General features: G+C 42.3%; 1 protein-coding gene across 1 annotated transcript; it reads left to right on the top strand.

The window, feature by feature from the left end:
- The first annotated feature begins 1,040 nt into the window (after positions 1-1,040).
- Positions 1,041-21,216, top strand: atxn7 (ataxin 7). The gene is made up of 13 exons (XM_088309244.1): positions 1,041-1,188; positions 2,087-2,185; positions 5,718-5,936; positions 6,117-6,185; positions 10,974-11,078; positions 15,397-15,685; positions 15,979-16,328; positions 16,492-16,574; positions 17,083-17,357; positions 17,544-17,733; positions 17,828-17,949; positions 18,441-19,572; positions 20,058-21,216. The coding sequence occupies exons 3-13, from the start codon at positions 5,726-5,728 to the stop codon at positions 20,073-20,075; spliced, it is 2,844 nt and encodes a 947-aa protein (XP_088165370.1). The 5' UTR covers positions 1,041-1,188; positions 2,087-2,185; positions 5,718-5,725; the 3' UTR covers positions 20,076-21,216.
- The last annotated feature ends 1,525 nt before the right edge of the window (positions 21,217-22,741 follow it).

Raw genomic sequence — 22,741 nt, 5'->3', positions numbered from 1 at the left:
CTGAAGGCTATCCCTGCTGAATTTGGGCGAGATGCGGGGTGCACCCTGAGCACTCACATTCACACCTATGGCCAATTTGGAGACTTCAAAACATGCCATGCATGTTTTTACAATGTGTGAGGAAACTGGAATACCCGGAGAAATTCTGCACAACCACAGGAAGAACATGCAAACTCAACACAGGAAGGCCGAAGCCTGTATTTGAACCCTCAACCAGTCGACCATTGTGTCGCTCAAGCGCAGTTCAGTTGTATTTAACTTTTAAGTACAATAGACTCCAACGCACACACAACCCTAGTGGGGATATTGTGGTATAGAAGATGGATGGACATTTGCATTTTTTTAAAACATTTAAAGGGGCAGTCACCAACCTCTTTAAACTGACAACTACTTTGTGGCTACTGATTAATGAAATTTAGAAATTAGAAATCCCTTTATTGTCATTGTACTCAAGTGTGCAACGAGATTAGAGGGCTCCCCTCTCCAGTGCAATACAACAATAAAATTATTAATAAAAAAAATACCAATATGTATTCTGAAAAAATGTATTTTCTTCTCTTCCGAAAATATTGAAAAATGACATTGGGAATGTCTATACTGACCTTTTAACAATACATTGAAATTGATTTTTCTTCCTATATTTTAGAGCAGTGGAAATGTGCAGAATATCACAGTGGGTCACCCAATTTAAATTTAATTAATTTCTCCAGTATACAGTTTTGTTTTATTAAGTTAAGAGCAAAGGTGTATGTTTACAAGCGCAGGGTGTAAAAAAATGACATATAAAAAATAATTAAAAAAAACGACAGAAAATTCAAGTCAACTCAAGTAAACAAGAGAAACCTGAGAAAACTGTTGAAGTACGGTTACAAAGTATTTTACCTCGTAACTTGCCAACCCTGGAAATTATTGACTGATCTCTTTGCTTGTAATTTATATGTTTGCAACGAAACGAGAGCCAAACTGCGCGTGAGCTATTTCCAGGAGCGCGCTCGTCGAAGGCTCAGTGACGTCACATTCCCAGAATGCAGTCTGGTAAACAGACATGGAAGCACCTGGTGAAGACCTCCATAGAGGCTGAGCACCGCACTCGCTCTTTCTCGCCGTGTCCTGCCCCCTTCACCTCTTGCATCCAGTTGATTTCAAGCGGCCCGGCGTTTCTTTACACGTACGGCATCCATAGGATTGGTAAGGGCGAACTTGCCGCGGCTCTGTGACGACTGCTACTGACTTGTGCTGTGCTGTCAGGCTGCTGGCAGCTTCCTCGCTAATGCTAGTCATGGCTGGATTCAGGTTTTTAGCTAGCAGGGCGACGTAGCCACCAAATGCTCTCTGATAGCATTTGGAGCAGCCGCATAGAGCCGGACTGGATGCAGCCTGCTTTCGATACACAGGGTCCTGTCAGATGTATACATTACGTTTTGCACTTGTATTAAGTCATAGCAGCAGTGAACGCACCTTTTCGCACGTCAGTCTCACTCACTCACTCACTCACTCTCTTTTTTAAAATGACCAATGATCGTTGTTGATTTGGAGGTGGGAGCCAGGCTCCTCAAAACTTGTTCTCGCTTGGGACCTTTCAGCTAAAGTTACTTGGCAATGATAGGACATTACTTTTCTTTCTTTTTTAAATTTATATTTTATTTTTTTACTTTCGCTTTCTTAAGCCATTGCATTTTTTTTCACGCACTGCGCAATGTAGCTCAAGTTCGGCTTTACCTGTTGCAGTGATGTATTTATTCATTCTGATACCAGTGACCAAAAATATCGCGGTACCACAGTATTAATATTAAAGCTCTCAAATGAACTTTTTAAAAATATATTTTTTGGGTTAAAAAAGGGGCGGGGTTTTTGCACCATTTTATTTTTAAACAAAATATAAAATATTTGTACCTGTGAAAAGAGGCGGCTACAAATGTTAGAATGTTTTTTTTTTACGCAGGCTTACCAGTTCTGCTTTCTGTCCAAGAGCTTAATAAGTAGATATTTATTAAATGCATTTTTAATAGACTAATAACTTTACTAACATAAAGCAAAGAACACGGTAGTAACTAGACTCCCCTCAACGTGCATGTGTTGTTTCCAGATTTCTTCTTCAGCGTGTGCGGCAGCCAGTGAGAAGCCAAACTGATGTGGATCACCTGACTGAGTTTCAAATAAGTTACTTTTTTCCTTATTTGCCAAGGTAATTTCTCACTCATTTATGACCTCTATGTCGTTCACATTAATTGCAGTTGCTGCTTCATACTCACTTTTATAAAGGAATTAATTATTGCAGTTTTGTACCCGAAAACGCTATTGTGATTTACAGAGTATAATTACACCTGTCATTCAAACATACCCTCGTTGGACTGTGGTGATTTGTGCCCTTACACAAATTATATAGCACAGATATGTATCAAAATACTTCAACTTGTAAAAGAAAATTGCCACACTTTCTCGAGGTGTAAAGATGCTTACCTCCTGCATTGACATCAACAGAAAAAGGGGCGAGTCAAAGGTGTGAACCCAAATTAAAAGGGCCAGTATCACATGAATTATTGAAGTAAGGGAACACATCAATATTTGTTCCACCTTTTGATAATGGAGGTTATCTTAAAAGGACACGTCAGGTATTTATCATTTTAAAGATTTTGTGTAATTATAATGCAAAGCAGTTTTTTTGCTGGCTCTGTTACATGAAGACAGAGTACAAAAAAAATGCATTGCGGCAGCCAAAGATTAATCAAATAAGAAAGTTATTATTGTCAGAGCCCTTGTCACTGATACATTCAAGAAGAAAATATAATTTCCACCAATTCATTTTACAAGAATGAAGCCTTGTCATCAATTTATCACATGATAATTTGAATCCTTTGTTTTTCTTCCTTTTGTGTGCTCAGCTACACTCATTTTTATGTACGCAGCTTTTTGAGAGTTTCGATTTCCACAAAGAGTTCCAAATGATAATTTTGTGTTCGACTATCTGCTAAATGTTTTTTTTCATACAAGTTTGAAAAAAAAAGCAAACGTTTCTTCAGAAGAGGAAACATTGCATTAGGTTACAGCCATCTCTGGCATTTTCAGAGAAAGGCAATAGGGGGATTTTCTCTCCGTACATCTGAAAGTACAGTCAGTACATTACTGTGAGCAAGAAGTTGTAATACATCAACTTATTTGCAGAATTTTGTATGTACTCTATTTCCTCAAATAGTGTGTACATTTATTTAGTCCCCGGTTGCAACATGGCCTAGGGAAAAATAAATACCTCCCTCAAATAGACTTCTCCAACACGGAAAAGTGGATCTTAACAAACATGACCTCAGTTCATGGCGCTGTTTAAGAGTTTGCCTCATTGCATATGTCGATGTAGATACCACTTCTTTTTGCGTCCATGCTTGACTTATTTGTCCTGACGAATGTGCCTTTGTTCTTGATGTTTAGTTGCATGTTTTTTTTTTAAAATGTGAATTAATTAATTCATTCTGTATAACCCTAACCTTCTCAACGTCAGAAAACTTGAAGCAATTGACTCTCACTTCACGTCATGACAGTCAGAACAGAGTTTTGCAGAAACGTCTGCACGTTTGCCCCTTTTTGCCAGGGAAGGTGAAAAGATCTGGCGCACTTCATTGTTTCATTTTGAAAGTGAAAGTAAAGCTTCAGTCTGGTCCAGCATCAGTATGCAAAATGGTATCTGTCAAAAGCACAACAAACGTCGTCCACCTCATTCTAATGGTTTATTTTCGTGAAGGCATATCAATACTTCAGTATGAATAAGTTCTGATAGAGCTGAAATCGGATGACCTCTAAGTGATATATATTTTTGCTTGCTACACTCACTCCAGTAGATAACCTACTACAATATAAATGATAAACATGTTTGATTTGTACACTTTGACCAGAGTGGGTGTTTTGCCTTTGCAAATGAACACATTACACAACATATGGTTTAAATTGCCTGGACTTTTTATCGTGGAGAAGCCATTATCCAAGCTTCCAATATAACTGTGCATTTATAAGCAGATCACAAAACGGGTGGCCCCGTCTCAAATATTATGCATGTGAAGATTTGTTGACATGATCCAATAATTTTGCAGTGGTCTTTGTATTTTTCAGAGCGGAGATGTGTGTTGATATCTTGATCGATATTTAATTAATGCTGTGGTCCAAAAAAAGTATTTTGATAGTTTACTCCACCGTTTTCAACCACGCACAACAGCTGCACCAACACTCATGGGATTTGAATACAATCACATCACACAACAGAACAGGCATCAACTGTGGGAATGCTCTTTAATCATGCAAATGAATGAATTCTAAATGTGGGAAATTTTTTGTTGTTGATATAAGGTTTGATCATTCACAAAAAAAAGCTATGATGTGATATTGGTATCATAGCATTGCTGGAAGATTATTGCACTCATGAAGCGTCACATTAGATTACGCCGGGGGTCACCAACATGGTGCCCGCAGGCACATGAGGAGCCCCTGGGCCTGGGCTAAAAATAGCTCATCTGTGATGGGACATTGTCATTTCCAAGGAATGTAGTGATGATTTGAAAATGTCAACACTTTGAGGTATTTTTAGAAATGAAGTTTTGCATCTTGGTATGTGTTTCCTACCTTGTTGATAAATACTGGGAGATTTCATGCACTGTGTCAGTGTTTTCACATGGATGAATATCAATAATTAGTATTAATAACATTAAAGTTATTTTGAGCACATTAGATTGTCAAAAGTGTGTATCAAACTAGTACTTTTTTTTTTTTTTTTTTTACTTTAGTCCAGACCCATGTAGGGCTCAGATTCAAAAAGGTTGGTGACCAATTCTGCTCATATCCCCGGAGGATTGCTAACATATTAGCTGCGATGTCTACACTCAAGCAAAACAACCGAATACAAGCCTCGATCGTTCAATGGAGGTAGCTCATGAAAGTCCTCCATCATGGTCGCCGCCATGTTTCCAACTACTTCAGGCCAAAGCAATGGCTTAGACAAGTTTTGAGTTCGTCAGCAAATAGCCCCACCCTCTAACTTTGGTGGGTGAGTTTGACAGATAAAATAAATTCATGAAACATTGCAACATGGGTCCATAAAATAATTAATTACATACAGAAATAATTGATTAAATACAAAAATAATTAATTGAATATTGAAATAATATGTATTTTTTACACATAATTATTGGTAATTTAATTAATTAATAGCATATTGATTCATTTAATTTCATATTTAATTAAAAAAATAAAACATTTAATTAATGACACTTTTACTTAATCATTTAATGGTGCATTTATTTATCTGATTTATTTGATTCCATATTTAATGAGTGAATGAAACAATTAATGAATGAAAGAAGGTTAATTATACATTTTGTGGTTGTATTTATTTAATTTTGTCACTTTCAGTCCTTCATAGATGTCAGGATGACTCTTCAAAATTCAATGATTAATTTCTAGTTTTAATGCAAGAAACCATAATAATGATAACAACAACAAGAGCAGATGCATAAACAGCCAGTGTACAGAGTAGAGTCCGTCGGCAACTTACGTCGATTAAAAAAAAAATATATATTATTGTTTTTTTTGTTTTTTTAAATACCCGTTCCGAGTAGTCCACACGCGTGTTTTTCATTTGTTCATTTCGGTTACCGTGCAAGGTGAGACGACGCGGTAGCGACCATGAGGAAAGTCCTCTCCTGCGCCGAGCTGACTCTCGTGTCGTTACATTGTAGCGGAAAGAATGTCGGAAAGGGCCGAGGATGACGTCAGGGGGGAGCAGCGCCGAGCAGCCAGGCAGCAGCTGAAGCAGCAGCAGCAGCCGATCCAGCGGGGAGAAGGCTCCACAGCAATGGCGACTGTTGCGGAGCGGAGATCCTTACCGAGTCCAGAAATAATGGTGGGACAGCCTTGGAGCAACTGGGTCGACGTCGCCAAACTCCACGGAAACGACGGTGAGCCCGCTCGCGTCCCGAAATGTGAGCGCCGAAGCGAGGTGGAGCGCCACCGTCGCCGGCGCTGCTGTGCTTATTTGTGGCCGTTCGCATGCAGTTGACGGCGGCATATGAGGAAACCATAGTGGGAGCAACGTGCAACTATTTATTTGCCTCTGTGTCGGGTCGCCCCATTCTCAGGTGCTGATTTGGAGGAAAGTTTCAAAGACTTGGGGAAAAATCGCGAAGCCATGCGTTTGTGCAGAGAAGGTGAGTGTGTTTTTTTTTCTGTCCAGGGCCAAATGTGTACAGTACAGTATTTTGGTTCTAGGGGTTTGCACATACACACTCAAGCCTATTCAAACTGTACAGCAGATCAAATTACTGGACAAGGCTTTTATTCGTGAAACATGTCTGTTATTTATGTGGTAGTTGACATGCGTCACTAAAATAACTTCTTGAATAACTTCAACTGTCTGTCATGCAGTATTTCCTTAAAATGTATAAATGATAACACTTGAGTTATCTTCAACATTATTCCATTCACTCCATGTCACCTCGTCAGTCATCTTTCACCTGAAGTTAAAAAATATGATTTGATTTGTAATAGAAGAAAATGGCTTTTGTACTGCAAAATATATATCTTAATAAGTCACCGTCAACATTCCATGCTCAAATCTGAATGCACATCTTTCACAGCTATATATATTTTTTTCATAAATATTTTTTCATAAATGTTAAATCCTGTGGAAGTGTGGCTGATACATATAATATATAATGTATAGCTTTCATAAGCCAAATATGTTTATGTGAAGATGTATATAAAAATACAAATTAAACATCATACTAATTCACACATTCTGAGCTACGTCAGTAAGCCGTTGCTTTAATCACAAACGTAACTAACAATTATCCTCTTGAAATACAGTGCCAACAAGAAAACATGAACGTCAAATCAGGCCGTTAACACATTTCAAAGAATGCATTTTATATATTATAACGAATCACAGCTTTATGATTTCTAGTTCTGAAATAGGTCCAAAGCAAAAGTTCTTTTTATGTTGTAGTTTGGAAAGTTGAAAAATCTATGTGCAAAGTCGTGAGCGCGAATTTAACGCAGAAGATAAGCGTTGAGTTTGTTCCTAACATTCAAAGGCCACGTTCAGACTGCAGGCACGAATGATTCAAATCAGATTTTTAAGGCTGACTGACCTCACAGTTTTTAGCAAATGTCCAAAATCGGATCCTGGGCCACATCATTGACCCATCTGACCGGTTTGTTGTAGCAACAAGGTCGTAACGGCGACGTCCTCATATTACACACAAAATACTTTCATAAATGGACTTGTTTGACGCAAACGACGATGCGAACAAGCGAACACGATGTAGGTAACAAGACTGTAATACTGCAGGGTTCTGTTTCACGATGTTTACCTGCAAGCGAAAACAAAACTCAAGCCACAACATACTTTATGACTATGAATAATGTAATAAAATGGTCATAACTTTTGACCTGCATGAGCTTTGGGCGATAACAAGGACAGCTAATTACAGATTAATTCCGCATCATCCCTCATCGTTTAAATGACCTTTTCCTTTGTCATAAATTCAGCATGTTATAGTTTTAGTCAATTTTTATTGTTTGAAAAAAAGTCAACAATTTAATTTATTTGACAACCATACTGTGCCATGCAATTCAGATCAATTGCCATGATCAGGCAGTAACATTTCTAGATAATTTTTTTTCTATGCCTTTCAGCTCCTCAAACTTATCTGACGTATTACTTTGCCATTCGGACTTTTTGTCTCCCGTCAAGGCCACATGGGCAGCACATGTATTTCTTGCGCGTGTTCTGTTACAGCATTGTTTAGGCTCTTTGCTTATCAAAATGAAGTGGAAATCAGTCTTGTTTTCCCAAGCTGTGAACCCTCTTCTTTTATGCACGTCCTCTGTCGTTGGCTATCAGGCCGACATGTAATTGAAGGTTCACTGCGGTGTGCGTACGTCATGAATCGAGTAAGCGTTTACAGGGACCCAAAAAAAAAAAAAAAAAAAGCCCCCTTTTCTTTTTGTCTAAATTTTTTACTTGGATTCAGAGATGATCAAGCGCCGAGTAATAAAATAGACCAGTCACTCAGGTCGTCTCATTTTTTGTCGAATGCTGATGATGTCATCAGCATGTGTCAAGTCAAGTGTAAGTTGTTTTTTTGTCTTGCTGTGAACTAAAGGGTTAATTACCGGCCTCTTTGTCTTGGCACTTATCTGGTTTTGTCCTTTCATAGGTCAACAATGTGGCCTGTGCGCAGCAGAACACAAGACGGTTGCACAATTCAAGTGGCGCATATGCAAACGAGCGCTTTATGTACACTGTGGAACACTTGCATTGTACATTACACGGCTCTCACAACTGCGAATAGACTGCGCGGCAAAGAAATCTCGGAAAGATACCATTGCGCCTGCCTGTCATAAAGAGCACGTGAGAGGGGTCGTTCTAAACCCTCGACCGGCGCATCACTTGTCACGCAACGATGAAAACGCGCGTATGGTATGGCACCTTCCTTTCGAGACTGTCATTGGGCCGATCAATTCTTGCTGTGTGTCGGAGAGAGAATTATATTCATGTGTGTGTGAGGGTATTACAAGTGGCTCTCCCACTCTCTGCCATGACTCATGCCAGATTTCTACTGTGGTGTAACCACTGCCACGCTATAGAACAGCTTATTCAAACGCAGACGGTTTTTTTTTTATTTATTTTTTTTATTCCTCCCCCTTAGACACTTTTTAAATTACCTATGCAGTGTTAGCGTCACCGACCAGTGTCAGTTGGAGGTTTAGGCGCATCCAGTGTTTGCCGCTCGGAGGCAGCCACCAAGATCATTCATCACTGCCATGGACGAGGATGCTGAAATGAACTGGACTCTCGTTCTCTCCCTGCTTTGCTGCTCACGGGCTCTCTCGCGTCTTCCTCGCGCACAGGTCCTGTGCTCGCGCTCTTCCGCCTTTGCCGAGGACTGCTTCTGTTCTTTTTCAGTCTCCATCGACCGTGCTAGTTTCTTGGCTTTGCTCGTCCTCTGTCTCTTTGCTTTTCTTGATGACTTCCTTTCTCACCGCATCCTTTTTTTTTTTTTTTCCACTCGGTGCGATTTAAGCAGATATGTACAGAGTGCACTGAACGGAAGCCTTTTCAAGTTAAATTTTTGTTGGGGGGGTAGCAGAACAGTCAGTCCGTACGTCTGCTTTTATAGTTAAGCCAAACATTTATATAGCACTCAACGTGAGCAACTCTTTCTTTTTGACTTGATCTACTGGAAAAAAAAAAAAGTTATATTCCATGGCTGTGTGGATTGTCTCATTTGGGATTTTATTAAATACGGGGTCAAAAATGTTTTTTTTTTTTTTTTCTGTAATAACAAATCACGTCGTGAGTAAGTCGTTTTGTAACCTCTGTGCCTTTGCTTGTGAGCGGAAAGAAGTTAAATGAGTTAATAAGCTATCGTGGCCAGGTGGACTCGCCGGCCTGTGACTTACAAACGGAACACGCCCCTCCACAGGGCATTTATCGCCTATTCAGAGACGCTAGACTCTTGCAGCACACATCAGCAGCATGATTTTCTATTAAGCCTCTCTATGCGTCATTTATACCCCTTTGTCGGAGTTGTAAAGTCATTGGCTTTTTTTTTTTTTCCTGTGGCCACTTCAGCCACGACAAAAGTCTCTTGGTGAAGGAGACATTGAGCTCCCAATAAGTGTTTTCACGCAATTCACATGCGCAGAGTAGGCTCAAATCTGTCAATTTAGCCACCAACGAATGCCACTCACCAGCTTGAGGGGCAGCCCACCGCCTAGACCTCGTTATGTGGTCATTGAGTAATGGTCCTCATCCCTTGCAGGCCCCGTCAACGATGTTTTGAGGACCCTTGACAGCCTTTGAGCCTCACATATTGGAGAGAGGCTCCACTCTTTCCTTCTCTCATTTGCTTACCTCGCCGTAACACCCCAAGCAATCTCTTAATTAACCTCTTCAAATTAGGACGTTTTTTTGTTTCTTTGCGCCCGTGTGGTTTGAACCAGCTATTTGGTTTGTGAAGCACCTTCTCACACCTTTTGCGTGTCACTTTAGTATATTCAAATAGAACATCCAGTCCGGGCAGAGTTTTTTTGAAACCTTTCCAAGTCAATAAAACAACCAAATGTTGTCGAATGATTGTTTGTTTTGGGGAGCTTTTAGAGCAGGGGTGGGCAAACTTTTGGATTGGCGGGCCACAATGGGTTCTAAAATCTGACAGAGGGGCCGGACCAGGAGCAGATGGATGGAGTGTTTTGGTCACCTCACCTCATTGGAGAAAAAAAAAATTTAATTTTCAATGAAAGTGAACAAAAGCATTGCAACAAAATATCTGTCTTTGACACTCCACAGTATCTAGAAAATAAAACATGAACAAGGTTTATTCATTTAATTTTTTTTCAAGGTCGGCGGCCCTGATTAAAACGTTTAACAGGACACGTGTGGCCCCCAGGCCGTAGATTGCCCACGCCTGTTTTCTAGAATGTCTGAACTGTTGAATATCTATCTTTCATCCGATTCTTCTTTATGTCGCCAAAAACTCACAGCAAGGCGCTGTTTGAATTCAAGATATAGTCAAGAAAATTTCAAATCAAAACCAGGATGCAATTTGTTTGTCAAGTGGCACAAATTGGAAGCTGAAATTCAGTACAACATTCTCGGTCATAACCATGAAAAAAAAAAAAAAAAGTTGACTCCATGGAAATGTTATTTGACAGCCGGTAACCTTTGGATCACTACCTTGGCCTCTTCTTATCACCGTGCACTTCAGGATGAATGAAGCCACGCGAGATAGCCATCCCTATTTTTATTTGCAGGGTTTACTCATCAGTTTAGCTTGAATGCTTTTTTTTTTTTTTTGTTTGTCGTATTTTCATGCGATTATTTTCCTTCTGATCCGTCGTCGCATGATTGATCCATAAACACAGATGTTGTGTTCTTGCTTCTTCATGACTTGTACCCGAACAATCAAAATATCCCCCCCTGTGCGCAGATATGCCCATATTTGGCCAGTATCCTGCGCAAGATGACTTCTACCTGGTGATGTGCAGCCACTGTAGTCAAGTCGTCAAGCCCCAAGCCTACCAAGCACATTACGGTAAGTCTTCCAGACAAATCTTCTATCGAGAGCAACACTTTCTCGTGATTTCGAGGCATTCCTCAGGTAGACTCTTGGGTCTTTTTTTAATGTGTGGTCGTGATGTTTTATTCAAAAGGAATGCAAGACAGAGACGATAAATCTGCAAAGAATTAAATAGGAAGCTTTTGCATGCCACTGCCGCTATGGCATTGCTGATGGGGACTTTTCTCGCATTGCTACGGTTTGTGTTGTGTCTTTTCCTTCCTTACAACATCTCTCCAACCAATTTGCCTGCTTAACACAGAAACCTGAGAGCGGGCGCCACCAACTTTGATTTATTTACTTAACACTGTGTTGTGTGTGGGTGCATGTGCATGTATGTGCGCATCCAAATCCCTGTTAATATTTAATTTAAAGTTCTCTGATCTCCAAGGGATGTACCACTATTATTTTTTTTAAACATAAAACAGAGCTCAGTCTTCCAAGTTTGTTCATCTGTAAGTGGTGTATGTTTCAAGCACTTCAGCTATAATCGAGCTATCAACAAGGATTATTGATGATGTCAAAGATGAGTATTGGACAATTGTGATGGGTTGAGTTGAGAGCCCAAAAAAAAAAATGCACAGACTATTGAAACATGAGTACACTGTATTCAATACATTTACATCGCAATTACTTAAATTTTCTTTTTCGGGTGACTTGCTACAGCATTTCAGCTTGTGTGCATATTGGCCGCCTCGCCTATGTTTGTCTGTAGACAAAAATCTCAAATACATTGAAATGTCTTTTGCAAACAAATCTGTTTGTGTGGACAAAATTGACCTATCGGGGAGTTTTCTTTCCAAGTTTATGTATTTATCTGCTCAATATAAAGTTAGATTTTATAGAGATTGGAAGCTGACAGTTGCTCATGATGAGAAGTGAATGGATGAATAATCGGCTTTGAGTTTTAAATCTTTAGAAAATGGAAACTTCAGCCGCAGTTTGAGTTCAGCCACAAGAGGGAGGTGTTACATCTTATACTTTGATCTTAATGGATCATCCAATACCCTCAGTCTTAGTCATTCTTTTGAGTATTGCTCACTTTGGATTTTCACGTCTTTTAAGAATGTGACAAATGCCAAGCTATCAAACATATTGAAATTAGCTCATATGTTTATTATATCATACTGGTTGTTAAATCAAATCTAGTAATCAAGGGATTTGTGTAATGGAAAATTCACATGCACAGTACGCGACGGAGATATTAGACATAATTAACAATTAGTGATATAACAAAGACTGAACCTGTGGTTGCGTTTTTTTCTCTCATCCTGGTCAAACCTTGGATGGCACAGTGTAGTGGAGAGGGCGCCAATATTTTTGCTTGCTTGGGGATCTGGATTGAGGCCGAACAACAAGGGCAAGTTTCTCTGCAGAGCTGGAAGTCAGTTGGGATGCACTTTCTGCAAGCAACAAGCAATCTCGGGTTTCTATAGCATTGCATCCTCCAAGATAATGCAGCCTCTTTGATTTTTATGACTGACGTATTGCATTTATTTTTTTAGTGTTCCGAAGGATTCCCCTTAACACTGAGCCAATTCTTTTGACGTTGTGAAAAAGGATATGAAGGCTCCTCCTATTCCTGGGGGTGGTGTTGTCTTTGACTGTGACTGGTGTTGTGTTTTTCTATCGGTGTTTGTGGTTGTGTTTGTAGAGAGTGTGCGAGGTTTCCTGAGAAGTGTGTGTGTGTGTGTGTGCTGCGAGCGGGCTAGAACGGGGCGACAGAGAATGAATGGGTTGGGGGCAGGGGGGGTGAGCGGAAGAAAGTCATTATTCTGCTTTTGCAAAGTAGGTGGGTAGCTCGTTCTGGATGGGACAGTTGTTCTTCATGTTGTGATGTTTTTTTTTTTTTTTTTGACATTACAAAAGAACGATTCGGCCATGATTGTGTGACTGTGGGAATTTTCATTAAAATTGTCAGTACACAAAAAAAAAAACTGTTGTTTGCTGGATTGTTGTCTTCCAGTTTTTACCACAGCAAACATGTCATGCCTTTAAGGATTTTAATTTGTTCAATGAGACAACTCAAAGATTTAAAAAAAAAAATAAAAAAAAAGTTGGAAGCTTAGAGTTCTCCATAGAATCAAGATTCACAGTCAGCAGAGAAAATATTTTTGGGACAACCCAAGAATTTTGTATCTTCAAAAACTGAGGTCAAAGGTCAAATTACAGTATAAATAACCATCAGACAGCGTTGGCCATCAGATTTGAACGCGTTTCCACGTGTCTTCCTTTAGATTCCCATCTTTTCCATAGCTTGAGCACGACATGTGTGTTTAAAGCTTGATTTTTTTTTTGCACCTGCGCTATTTAAAGTTGCAAAATCAGCCAGCGCAATTTAATAAATCGCAATGTGCCTGTTAAATTCATCTATTTGCACACTCCTGCTACAATGCGCAAAATGAGCCGTGGAGCATGTTGGCGTCGTTGCCAGATGTCATCCTGGTTGTGTCCAGTTAGTAGATCAGCTTCCACATCTCTTTGCATACACAAACAAACTTGTGTCTCGGCAGGGGCAGGAGAAGGCCTGGCCCGCTCAAACTTCTCCAATCTGGTTGATATTTTACACAGGCTCGTCCCAACCTCGTGTATCGCATTCTCCTAAGAAACTCAGTCTTGCAAATAAGTGATTGAAACAAGTCGCTCATTCTGAGGTTGCGTACACAATGCGATAATGCCCCCTCCAAATTTGTGGCTGTCCCCTCATAAATGCTTGTCTAGACCCGGCCTTGGTTGTGCCCGTTTTTGCACGCACCAAATTTGAGCGAATCAGCTTGATAACCCGGGCCACAGCTCTCCATAATTGTTCATAGTTTCTTTAAAAGTGACAGAATCAGCCGTTACCTCTTGCTGTGTTCGCCTCTCTAAGGCACAGCAGTAGCACTAGCCGCTTTGCTGCCTGACTGCCCACCAGGAAGTAATCTATTTTAGCCCAAAAGCTGCTGTCTGACCACCAATTAAAAATGAGATGCAATTAGGAAAATCAAAATTACAGTGGAGCCGTGTGCGAATAATTACCACGCAGAGTCTGAACTGTGTCCGTCTGTGATTATACAATATGTTTCCTCCACGGGACTCGTCGCTTAGTGTCAGCCACGCTCACCGTGGAAATCTGATTTGTTCCGATGAATGACCTTGAAAAGTTGAAATTGTTTCAGTAAGATTTGAATAGGCAGTACAGATACTTGAGCGGATTTAGTCATTCATTGACAAATCATTTTTTGTTGATTTTTCTTATGAGACTCCATTTTTTTCTGGCCTGTGCTGGGATCTGGTACTTAATTTGGATTATAAACAAATGGAAATAATATAAAAAGAAATAGTCAGTTCTACTTTTACATCATTGGTATACTTTTTTAATTTAATTTTTTAACTGTCCTTGAAGTGTAAAAATACATTTTAATATAAAAATATTAAAGTGTTAACAAATGAGTGATATAGCCGCCGATTCACATCTCAGTGTAGTAAAGGACTCTTGTAATTTTTTTTTAGAATAATACATTATAATGAGTGTTTTTAAACATAATTTTAAACAATAGTTTGGAATCATTTTTTCTCTCTTTATGACTTTTGCCATTCGCTAGTGGTTAGCATCCTCACTATTTCTTTATTATTTATTATATTTTGCTGTATTTCACAGTGCCTTTCATCATTTTTTGTTCCGAGAAGCTGAGGCATGAAAATGAAGCTCTTGACCTATCGGTTGTTTCTATTTTAAGGCTGAGTTTGCATGGATCACAAATGCTGCTGAGAATTGTCAGAGCGGGCTTTTTATGTCCTATCACGGCTTACCTTTCTCCTTGGCTGTGAAAGAAAAGACGAGTGTTCAATCAAAGCTGTATTTCGTTGTCATGTGTCAGGACAAATCTGCTACCGCTGCACCGGTTAGTGCTCGTTATTTCTTGATTTATTCCCACTGGAATGATGTGGAGTTGTTAAAGTGTGCGTCTTTCCTGTTCTAAGATCTGTTCTCTCCATTCTCTTCCTGGTGACCCTGATCGTCAATCATCTTTTGCACGTTGTGTTTACATTCAGCTACGATTTTATTTTTTTATTTTTTTTTAAGATGGCTTGTGCTCATTATTGTCATGGGCTACTTTAGGAGAGAGGTGGAACACGCCCGGACTGGTCACCAGCCAATCGCAGGACACATAAAAACATCCATTCATTCTCATATTCATACCTAATGACAATTTAGAGTTCAATCAAATGAATTTTTTTTAATGTGGAAGGAAGCTGGAGTAGTCTTATGATTGTATGATTTCTAAATGGATTCTTTGTGCTGTTTATCCAGAGAGAAGACACAATTCTGCCATCAAGTCAGCATCCACCTCGCCCTTCCCGTTGTCGGGAAGGAACAGGAGTAGTAGTAGCAGTGGTCTCGGGCCTGGACTTGCCTCAGGGTCTCTCGCTGGAGGGATTGTTAGCCGGACCGCTACTTCTGGATCGAACTTCTCTTCCTCTGCAACATCCTCCTCCTCTTCCTCCAATCCCAAACTACTCAAACCAGCCAAAGACAAGGTGTCGGGCATCCAGCGAAGACCTCCCTTCCCCCCGTTCCGGATGCTGCAGCCGGACAAGATGTAAGTTTGATACACATCTGGTTGTGGTGTGGTGCGAAGGCTGCACAATGTTATCTTTTAAATATCTTGACTAGAAACGCTGTACAGTCTGTGACACCGGTGGGAATCCGTCCGCTATTACAACAACACCCTCACGTCTACGAATAACGAATCACGAGATTTTTGTTTTGCCCTTCCAGCTCCACTCATATGTGCACATTTGTCTCGTGTCATACGTTTCTCACCGGCTCTCTGTTTCTAACGCTCAGCTTCCTCCTTGCTGCCCTCTTCATTTCTGTCACCTTCTCTTCCAGCCTCACCCCGGCTGTCAAGGTGGAGAAGATGCATCTGAATGTGGACTCGTCAGCTAAGCTGGTGCAGGTCCCCTCTGCCCCCGCCACCACCTCATCCTCCTCTACATCCTCCTCTAGCACCACTGTGAGCTTCAACACTACCACCACCGCCGCCGCCATCACCACCTCCTCATCGTCAGCCCTTAAACCAGGCCTTAACTGTCCCTCCATACCAAAGCCTCCCTTACTGGCCCCGGGCCAGATCCCCAACGGCAAAGGCCACCTGTCAATTCTTTCGGACAAGAAGCAGGACAGCACCAGCAACAGCGGCAGTGCCAGTAGCAGACGCCACCTTAACAAGAAAGTGACAGGTCAGCTGGGAGAAGGGGACACACATTTGGATCATATTTAAGATAAGCTGGCGTGATTCGTGAAATATCTTGCACTCTGTGCTTTTTAGCATGAAAATATTACCATTTTGTTTCCCCTCTGTGTACATCATTTAACGTATTCACTCCTCCTCCTCCCCTTCAGAGCGTGAGTTCAATCCGGATATTCACTGTGGCGTTGTGGATGTGACAGCTCGGAAAACCTGCACAAGATCCCTCACATGCAAGGTAACAACGCGATCGCTTTTCTGTGCTGTTGACTTTGACTGTCGCTTAGTTGGCCATCGACAAAAATGCACATTTGTAAAGATTGTCTGATAGCTTTGGAGAATATTTAAAAGCCTGCGAACCTACAGGTTTTTGTGGTGAATAAAATGACACCATGATTCTGATCAATAACCTATACTACTCAATTAAAAAAAAAAAAAGAAAAATTTTAAAAAGGGTAAGAATAAATTAAACTGAAATGATACAGTTGCAAAAGTGTGCACACCCTCATATTACTGGGAATGAATAATTTCATACATTTGCAAAAATCTTTTGAGAAGAAAAAATATATAATTTCGATAAATTTTGGAATAAGGTGGCAAAAATAAAAAATGTGGGTAAAGTGAACCGCTGTTAGTAATTTGAAGATGCACCGTTTTTGTTATGCACAATCCACCCTAAACGTGTTAGAGACCTATACAGGTTCTTTTCTCAAACAAGATATCTGACTTTTGTTTTGCCACATCAGACACATTCCTTGAGCCAGCGGAGGGCAGTGCCAGGGCGGAGGAAGCGCTTTGACACATTGCTGGCAGAGCACAAGAACAGAACAAAAGAGCGGGAGAGAGAACTCCACCAAACCCATTCCCAACAACCTCCCCCTCTCAGGGACCCACACCCCTCCCTCCATCTTCCCACTTCTTATGATGTCCATCCGGCGGCTCATGGCAACGGCCCAGCCCCAGACGCCACCAAGATTCTGCCATCCAACAAAGCCAAATTCCACAGCCCTGGTCTTCCACGGTCAGTGATTCCCCCGCAGCCCAGCACTGTTTTTTTTTTTTTTTTTTTAACATTTAGTGACACTAAACATATGACTGTCATCCCCAATATAACAAACAGTTATGCAAAATGAGGCATCATTAATTGGAAACGGAACAATTGTTTTTGTGACGAGTCGCGACTCACTTGGTGCTCTCTATCCAACAGATTGAACAACACACATGGGCCTGGTACCTCAGCGGACCCCGCAATAGTCCACGAGTCACCGCATCATCCCCCAAGTGCTCCTGATGGGCTTTCTCGAGCCTCCAGTGATGAGGGAGAGAATGAGGAGCGTGAGGAGAACGCTGAGAAAATGCACTGTCACTATTCAGGTTATCACCCTCGACCGGTAGCTGTAAGTATTATTTTTTTTTCTCTAACACTTTCCAGGAAATACCCTTAAATGATCGTCTGTTTGTAACAATAATTGAGTACCACTCTGTTTCCAGTACTGTAATTTTGGAAGTCGACTGTTTGGGAGAGGCTGTTACTCCTTTGACAGAAGATGGGACAGAATGCGATGTGTCCTCTCCGCAATGATGGACAAGCACGTCAACTCTCAGATGTGGAAGTAAGTACTCATGTCCAGTACATATGGTATATTGAGGTCAGTTTCTTGGCTTTGCTCGTCGTTGCGTTACGACAAATGTGAGCGACAGACATCGACTCTAACCAACAGACGTGTAGAATCTTGTTTCCTCAGTGGTGCCGCTCCCTCAAACAATATTGAAATTGCATGTTTCCTTTGCAAATATATTGTTCCATGTACAGCACTTGTACAGTGCTTTATAAATACAGTTGAGTTGAAAAAAATAGAAATACAAAGTGTTTTATAAGCACATCTGAACTTTTGCAACAGTTAAAAAAATAAAAATAAAAAAGAACACTTAACTTAAATATTTGGTGAATAAGCGCAAACATGTCAGGTGTAAATTTCACTACAAATGGCACTCCTATTTTTCCTCACACCGCTCGTCAGTCAAGATAGCAATGCGATAACCCGTATTCACTTTATTTACAGAGCATCTTTCAAAACCTTACATGGTTTCTCTCTTGTTTTAGGAAAATCCCCTTGGCCTTGGAAAACAGCTCTTCCTTTGCACCTCTCCATAGGACAAGCACAAATCCCCCCAGTAGCACCCCGTCTTCAGGCTTCCTGGGCCCCCCTGCCACCATGCCCCAGACCCCTTACAGCCAATCCTTGGAGGGCAAGCCTGTGCTCTCCTATGGGACCACCTTAAACGCCCGCAGCTCTCCGCAGGGAGGGCCTGAGCACCCGGCCTACGGCACCACACAGGCCCGACAAGTGTCTTCGTCGCCGCAGATGCCTTCAGCCCACTTGTCTTCATCCACCTCCCCTTTAGCTCCTTCACTTGCCTCAGGCCGGGCGCTTAAGTCCCGTCCCTCCAGCAGCAGCAGCACGACCAAGTCATTGTCCATCAGGCCAAAGGAGATCTCCACCGGCTCCTCCACCCCCGTCACCCCCGCCTCAGTCGGCGTGGGCAGTAACAGTAGCAGCACCAGCTTCAGCTCTGGAAAGAAGAGGAAGAACAGTTCTATCCTCTCGTCGTCCCATAGCTCCTCAGAACCTGCTAATGCTAACTATTCTCCCTCGTCCTCTTTCAAGAAGAACTGCGCAAATGTCGGCAGCTCAGGGAGCACCTACCACCACAGCTCACTCGGTTCGTCATCCTCATCCTCATCGTTATCCTCCTCCCACAGTGGCGTCCACAGTGTGGGCCTCAACTGTGGCCCCAGCGTGCGCACGAACTCCCTCAGCCTCAAGGCCGAGCCTTCCGCAGGGTCAGCAGGCGGCTCCTCGGGCCCGCCGGCGCGAGGTCCCCCTTCGGGCAGCCCTGCCGAGTCCATCAAGCGTATGAGTGTGGTGATGAACAGCAGCGACTCCACCCTCTCTCTGGGGCCTTTCGTCCACCACCAGTCCGCCGTGGACCACCATACCAGCTTCAGCCACCACTCCTCAGACGGGCGCCTCGAAGGCAAGAAGCGAAAAAGCTCCCCTGCCTCCAGCAGCGTTAATAGTGCTACTGGGGGAGGCGGCCTCGGGGGAGGTGGCGGTCCTGGACCGGGTCGACCCAAGGTGTCCAAGTCGCCTGCCATTAACAACATCCACGGCAAGCACGGGCGGAACATTCCAGGGACGCCGGGGCTACCGAACAACTCGCATTTACATCAGGTGGGTTGTTCTTCTGTTCGCCAGGCGAGGTCAGAAACGAAACGTGGACGGGTTTTCCGTCAAAGTATACATACGGATGATTTTTTCAAATTCTCGCTTTACGGAATTCGTAACAGCAGTTTCCTGGTTCGCTTAGAATCGGTATTTAAGTAAATATTTTCAGTCATTTCTTAAGTTTGTCAACAAAATGGTCCACGTGCCGTGCGCAATAACGTGGGATACAAAAACCTGTGGCACAACCACACTTTGCTCGAGAACATCAATTTGTACTGAAACATTGACAAGTTGGACACGTTTAAACAAAATCAATTGAACCTTATAGTGCAGTTTAGGTTCGTTCAGGAATTTTCACCCGAAAGCCGATTAGTCTTGTTTTTGGGTGAGTAGCGCATATTTCCCTAAGTACGCATGCAGCCCAGAAAGAAATTGAGTCGATTGATATTTCAGCATGCCCTCACACGTTTTCTTTCCCCCCTCTCATGCAGCCAAAGGCTCGTCCCTGACAGTGGTGTCCGCCCGCAGAGCGTGTGCATGCGGCACGATGACGGGGAATAGTCCCGGAGCGACCCGCTCTGGACTGTTAGAGGCCTTCTAAAACGAAAACCCACATTACTCTCAGTTTCCCACAATCCTCAGGTTGGAGATGATCTGGACTTCCCGGTCAAGTCAAATGTCCGTACTCGTTCTCCCAAAGCCATGTCTATTGGAGGAGTGGTGGGGACAAAGCGGTGCTCGGTGGGGACACGTCACGCGCGGAGCCGGCCCCGGACCTCCGCTCGCGTGGCCTTGTCCCGATATCCCGAGTGGTCTTCCAGAAGGTCCCATTGCGGGAGGAAGGAGAGCGACAGCCATGAGTCTCCAGGGTGCACTTTGGTTCCGGTTAAGGGCTGTTGTGAGCTCTCTGGCCACAAGCTGTCATGACGCTGAGCAAGTCGGATGTGTGTGTGTGCGCGCATGTGTGTGTGGCAAGCCGTTTGAAAATCCTATTAATGCGTTGAATTGTCCATGTTCTAAGACGCTCACTAGACTCCTCACTAGTAATACAATTTAGCAAAGGAGTAGAACAACTGCCACTACTACAACTAGTAGAGAAGCGCTAGATGTTAATTAGTCGTAGTATGCAACGTTAGTAACTAAAAATAGTTTTGCCACACTTGTTCTACTAATGTTGTAAATTGTGACAGTTTTTTTTTCCACTACTGTATGACATTTCTAAACACTAGTACAATAACTACGGCACATTCGTAGAACAACTTGAGGCAAAACGGTGCAGTAATTGACGCCTGCTTGCTACTGGTACTGTTGTGATATCATAAAATTATTCTTAACGTCTATAACCACCAGTAGTATTAGTCGTCTTAGTAGCGGCTTTTTGTTCATTACTGTACGACAGTTCTGCAAACTAGTAGACTAGAGCGCACTAGTAATACTACATGTTACCCAGTGGTGGGCAGTCCGTCCCATTTTGGGGGCGAGATTCAGGTGGTGACAAAAGGAGTTCGATTAACAAAGGCCGGAGGTTGATTTTAGTCCGGCCCACGAAACGGCCCTTCTGCGTGTGAGGAACCTACTCGTGAAATGAACAAACGACAAAAATTGCCTCAGAACGCGCCAAAAGCGCCACTGCCAACTGTTTGTGTATGAAGAGACGTGAGACTGCAGCGTGGCTGTTTCTTCTTATTCTGAAATCACGTAACCCGCGCCTCCCACCTGCTACTGGGGCATACCATTACAAGCGGGGGGTGGAATACCACCGACTAGAGAACAGAGGGGAAGTCAACCCGTTAACCCACTTTGGTTTGACGAAGCATTTGCCATCATAATAAGCTCATAATAACGTATGCGGATTTGAATAGTAAATTAGCCAGCTAATGATTATGCATTTTTTCTGGATTTTGACAGATTATGCAAGGCCAACAGAATATTGTGTTCTAATGCTATAAAAACACAGCTATGACGCAAAAAAGGATAAGACGTAAAAATACGTCTTCGGGAGGCGGGGGACTACGTTTTTGAAAAGGTATATGTATGTTTTATGAATTGCATCAAAAATATGTTAGCAGACACATAAAGCCACCTCTGATTAGAATTTCTGTTTTCTAGTGTTCTCGTACTATCGAGTTCAAAGAGCTTCCCAGTACATGAACAATTCAGCGTATAAATGCTCAAACAGCTTTTCCGTGTGTGTGAAAAAGACGAGCGCGTGTTGGAGTGTTTTTCTCATGTCAGATTCTGCTGGACTACTGGAATTTGCGACTCAATTTCACCCCCAGCGCCTGATCTCAGAAGCCTTGGAAGGAGAGCAGGAGGAGCAGCAAACGCGCTGGCTCCACCTTAACAGACCAACAATCACATTGTTTCTGCTTCTTCAGTCGGACTCGGCTCACTCGTTTTGGGGGCTACGCGCGGTAGCTTGAGAAAGGGCCGCTAGAGACGACCCTGTAAATGTTTTGATTTTAGTGCCCCGCAGAATTATGCAAGTGTTACCTTATTCCGATTTTTCTTACGAGCTTTTACACTGTACTACTTGGTAGTTGTGCTTGAGGGCGGTTGCGCTTTCAAATGCGAAAGGCTCACCTGGCGCGCCCTCTCGCTTGAATCTTTTTGTCCGACGGGACACCGAATTTCAGAATCTCGTCAATGTGCAGAATGATAGCCACAGTAGACTTGCTCCCCCCAACTGTGAACAGCACGAAATAACTTCTTGCTGCACAGGCAATGCTTAATTTGACGACTAAGCTCGCCAAAAGCTGCTACCGTACTTTTTTGTATCTTCTACCAACTTTGAATTTGTGCAGTTGGGCCGGCGAAGTGGTTGAAGGTGCATTGCCTGTGTGGATGTCAAGAATCGGTGCAAATCGTATTATTGCCACAATCTTTTCTCTGATGATCACATTTACTGTGGGAGATCCGCAACTACCTGTGGACCGATGTGAATTGTGTATTTTTTATTTTCTTTCCTGCATAGGGAATCAGGTATGGTACGTCTTAACTGGAGCAAACTTTATGCACGTCAACTGTCTTCTGTGGGTGTTTTGTCCTTCGACCGTGGATGTTGCGTTGCTCGGCCGGTGTTGGGTGCGACGCTTCGTTCGTACCTTGAATTCCTCGAGTGAAAATGGAGTCTTAAATCAGGCAATCCTCCACAGTCTCAGCGGGATGTTTGCGT

Source organism: Idiotropiscis lumnitzeri, chromosome 11 (assembly GCF_059441095.1).
Source record: "Idiotropiscis lumnitzeri isolate Australia: NSW breed Sydney's pygmy pipehorse chromosome 11, RoL_Ilum_1.0, whole genome shotgun sequence".
Classification (NCBI taxonomy): Eukaryota; Metazoa; Chordata; class Actinopteri; order Syngnathiformes; family Syngnathidae; genus Idiotropiscis; species Idiotropiscis lumnitzeri.
Note: the sequence above shows the minus strand (reverse complement) of the source record. Positions and strands in the feature narration are given on the sequence as shown.